Raw genomic sequence first — 4,239 nt, 5'->3', positions numbered from 1 at the left:
CATGCTCAAACACACAAGGCCACAGCATCCAAGATTCGAGTGCGGGATCTGGAAACCACCACTAAGCCAAAGCCTTGGAGGCGTGTACACTCTAGGCCTTCAAGTAAATGGCACCCAAGTAATAAATGGGCATCAAGGGGCTACACTAAACGACAGAGTTCACGAGAATCTGTGAATAGTGAATATTCAGGGAATCTTTTCTTCTTCTTCTTCATCTTCATATACCTAAGAAGCCAAAAGTGAACTGTCCACAGTGTGTTGATCTACCCAAGCTTGTTCTTCTTCTTCTTTCGATCTTCCCAACCATGACCGTCAAGGCCGTCGCCGTGCTCTCCGGCAGCACTGGTGTCTCTGGCGTAGTCCAATTCTGCCAAGATGCCACTGGTATGCATTTCCCCCTCTTTGATGTCTCTCCATGGGTCTTTACAAATAGATGGCATGTCCAAGAACCTTTCCTATGCTCCCAGATTGCCTCGCTCCCTAGCTTGAAATCAGCTGTCTGTCTTCTATCATGGGCCGTTTTTTTGTTCAGGATGTTACAATAAGTCTTCGCTTGTCGAGGGATCTGAGCTGCGGTCCCTGGAAAGGATGCATTTGGCTCGGATCACTTTTCCTTTGTTTTGGTCCGTCTTTGTGGGCGGCTAGATGTGTCGAATTTTGAGCTCTCCCAATAGATCTTAGTTGTAAGGGGATTGGAGCTGGGGAAATACTTCCTTTGACGTGATCTCTTAGAGTCCTTTAGTGATATAGAGCCGTTTCCCGATGGAGTACTAATTCTTGTCGTGATCTGTGCGTAATACGCAGGGCCTACAACCGTAGTAGGAAAGTTGTCAGGTTTACAACCTGGTTTACACGGATTTCATGTACATGCGCTGGGAGATACTACCAACGGGTGTCTCTCAACAGGTACGAATAATGTTCATTTGATTTTTAATTTTGAAGCTAGATTCAGGATCTGACGACAAAGATTCGATGCTTATTATCTCCCGTTGTCTGGAAGGTGGGCATTTCAACCCAAAGAACAAAGAACATGGGGCACCAGAAGATGACAACAGACATGCTGGAGATCTGGGCAATGTAATTGTTGGGCAAGATGGTAAGTTCCCTGAGTCATAATCTTTCCTTCATTCGAATGGTTGCTGTGTAACGGTTCTTGCAGACCCTACTTCGTGTACGGTAGGGTACCTGTAGCATACAGCGTAGAGGCGAAACCTTAACTCTGTCTCCTTACTAGGAGTTTTCCAAGAATATGCGTCAACTTGATATCAAGACTTGCATTCCTATGTACAGCGTACAGCTGATATGTGTAAAGATGGTTTCATCGCTACTGTGGTACATCAGTTTAGAGTCTGTTACTTACAACGCAGTTGCCTTTGTTAATGAGAGAGTCAGTAACATTAGCAGCTAAAGCATACGTGACGTGTGCGGTGACCTTGAGTGATGGGAAGGATCAAGAAGTTGCGAAGGCGTATAATCATAGCTACCAGGGAACGGCATTTCCCCTTCCGGAACGGCATTCTGAAGAAGGGGGAACCAGAACGTCCAGCTGACGCAGAATGCTGGGAGAACACATTCTCCCTTCCCGAAACATTCCTGTTCTGGCATCTAATGTTCCCAGAACATTCCGGAGCTCCCTCTTTTGCAAAGCAGCCATCACACAGGGCTAAATGCGGCCACAAAGCCCCTTGTGAGGGCTTTCAGCACAATGCTTTTTTAATGCGCTTTCAATGCTCGCAACCCTAGAAGACTACCTGCATGCCCATGCAACCCTTCAAGACTACAAAGGGATGCAAGCTTGCATGTGCAACAAATGCAAGCCCCCCCTTAGGACACTGAAAATCATTGTGAAGCGTGATGCTGGAGTCAAGTAGCAATGTTATCTTGTGCCAGGCCCTAATTCACAGCACAAACAATACAACATCATCATTCTGCAAAGCATCCAGGTGAGTTATCATGTAGCAAAAGGGCCATATCAGCATTTGAGGCACAACCTAGTTAGGGCCCATATTTGCATGTTATATACCAGCACAGCTGTTACGTTATGTTTGAAAAACTGGTAAAATGTCTCACCCAATATGGGTAATCTGTGAATTCACGGTATGATGGGCTGATCGCCCAAAGAAAGGGAACTTTGAACGATACTAACATGTGATGATGACACTTCTAGAGAGCAGCTTAATCAAATGTGTCCCTGGAATCCCATTCACTCTTAAGCAATTAAGCGAGGTCCCCAAAGCCGCAGCAAAGGGAAAATACTTAAAACTAAAACTCAGACCTCTGCAATCTATGATCTGATTCTTTTTTTGTTCTTTTTGTTTTAGCCAGTTTCTCAGTAAATTGTGCCATCTCATGGAAAGCTGGATTTCTGACACTTGAGAAAATATATGGGCTAAGATTTTGTGGGGTCTCGCATGGTTGTTTATGGTTGCAGGTTGTGTTGAAATCTCGATTTCAGATTCTCAGGTTTGAGTGGTGGTCTGTTGTTATAGACAAAATTTTCCACATAATCTGAATATTGGGAATATGTTGCGTTGTTTTTTTCAAGCAAAGACATTTTCAGGAGTATATTTTTTATTTTCTTGAGCAAGCTTTAGAAACCGGGTTACCAAAGCTGCAACTTACACACCCATTCTATGATTTCAGATTCCACTCTTGGGCGAGAATTCGATTATAGGCCGTGCTGTTGTTGTTCATGCAGATCCAGATGACCTAGGCAAAGGTACAACACGGTCTTGATCAATTTATGTATATATCCCCATTGTGCAGGCAAGGGCTACTGCTGAAGAATATAGGGTGGGGTTCAAATATCGTTGAAATTTGTCTCTTTCCTTTTAAGTTTTATTTTTGTGAAATATAGAAACAGTTTGGAATTAGGTAGTGTAAGAAATGGGGGATTGCACAGTTTCTCAGTTCAAGGAGTCTGGATTCCTAAGCTCAGGAGATCGAACCTTACATGCCCCCCTTGCATATCAACATAACTTGTGGTTAGTGCATAGCGTTCTAATTGGTTTCTTAGAAAAGACAAATGAGACAATGTCCAAACTGAAACTAGCCTTCCAGCACAAATTTTTTGCTAATAACCAGGGACTCTTTTACGTTATTGGATACGATGCCCAGGGACACCTGTTAAACAAAGCTGCATCCTTTAAGGATGTGACAAATCCTTGGATGTAAAGCTATGCAGGTCTCTGGACTGAAGATATGTTTTCGTTCGATTTTCTTTAATTCGATCTTTCACCAGATGTGGGCCTCTGCTGTTAACCACCTTGGCAGTGGGACTGGGCTTCTTCTTCCCCTTTGCTGGTGAATGGTTATTATCTCTCTACAATTTGTGCTTCATGCCCGTATGTCCGTTTCAGGAATCAGCTCCGTGAGCCTCTAGTGGCAGACATATAGCTGATTGTATACTGTTATGTGCCTTCTGTAGTGCAGCCACCATACTCTTTCTTGCCACTCTGGCTTATTCTTGACAGCTTGAAGCACTTATTTGCCTTTTTGGTGATTACTCTTGATAAATATTGTCACAGGTGGCCATGAACTCAGCAAAACTACAGGAAATGCAGGTGGAAGGCTTGCATGTGGTGAGTTCTATTGTATGAGGTGGTGAATGTGTTATTTGGGACCTTCTTCAAACAAATTTTTTTTCCTAGTTTAGTTATGATGCAGTGCTCTTCTGATTTCTTCTCTCTATTCTGTTGTAGGTGTGATTGGCCTTCAGGCTGCAGGTTGAAAGTCTCCTGGCAGCATTAGTCTTGTTAGCCTTGTCTTAACAAGACAAAACAAGTAGAACAATTTTTGTGCTTATCCAGTCTTCTAGTCTGGTGCCAAGACTGAGAGTTGTAGTCTTTGAAGGACTGCCTTGACTTAGATGCTGCAATAAGTACTGAGATCCGTGGGCTGTTATATGCTTTTTGCATGCTGTCCTCACTGTAGAAACGAGGGCATTACAAAGGTGTTTTGTTTCGCCTGTGATGGTCAATAATTTACTGACAGATAGAGAATTGGTATTGTGTACATGTTTTAGAGCAGGGCTCGGACATTACATGTTCTTCGTATACATGTTTTAGAGCAGGGCTCGTGCACTACATGTTTTTTTGGCTTTAACTGAACTTGTGGGAGGGGGCTGTGGGGCACTGTTATCACTTGGGAGCCCTGTGCACCATGTCTTAGGCTCAACTCTTTTTCTCCGACATCTCATGCAAATCCAAGATGCACATTCATGAGACAAGAGAGTCCTTC

At 43.6% G+C, this 4,239-nt stretch overlaps 1 protein-coding gene across 1 annotated transcript; it reads left to right on the top strand.

Moving 5' to 3' along the window:
- The first annotated feature begins 209 nt into the window (after positions 1 to 209).
- Positions 210 to 4,016, top strand: LOC147895226 (superoxide dismutase [Cu-Zn]-like). Its single transcript, XM_087383314.1, has 7 exons — positions 210 to 384; positions 805 to 906; positions 1,001 to 1,096; positions 2,432 to 2,463; positions 2,644 to 2,719; positions 3,528 to 3,581; positions 3,702 to 4,016. The coding sequence occupies exons 1-7, from the start codon at positions 306 to 308 to the stop codon at positions 3,728 to 3,730; spliced, it is 468 nt and encodes a 155-aa protein (XP_087239440.1). The 5' UTR covers positions 210 to 305; the 3' UTR covers positions 3,731 to 4,016.
- Positions 4,017 to 4,239: the final 223 nt, after the last annotated feature.

This window comes from Dipteris shenzhenensis, chromosome 13 (assembly GCF_047967505.1).
Source record: "Dipteris shenzhenensis isolate YYH24624 ecotype China chromosome 13, Dip_SZ_1.0, whole genome shotgun sequence".
In the NCBI taxonomy this organism is placed as follows: Eukaryota; Viridiplantae; Streptophyta; class Polypodiopsida; order Gleicheniales; family Dipteridaceae; genus Dipteris; species Dipteris shenzhenensis.
This window is presented reverse-complemented; position numbering and strand designations above follow the sequence as displayed.

Excerpts from the sequence above, each read along its gene's own strand:
- LOC147895226 (XM_087383314.1), top strand. The coding sequence starts at position 306 with ATGACCGTCAAGGCCGTCGCCGTGCTCTCCGGCAGCACTGGTGTCTCT. Across the intron at positions 907-1,000 it reads CAACGGGTGTCTCTCAACAG|GTGGGCATTTCAACCCAAAG; the intron begins GTACGAATAATG and ends GTTGTCTGGAAG. Across the intron at positions 2,464-2,643 it reads TCTCGATTTCAGATTCTCAG|ATTCCACTCTTGGGCGAGAA; the intron begins GTTTGAGTGGTG and ends CTATGATTTCAG.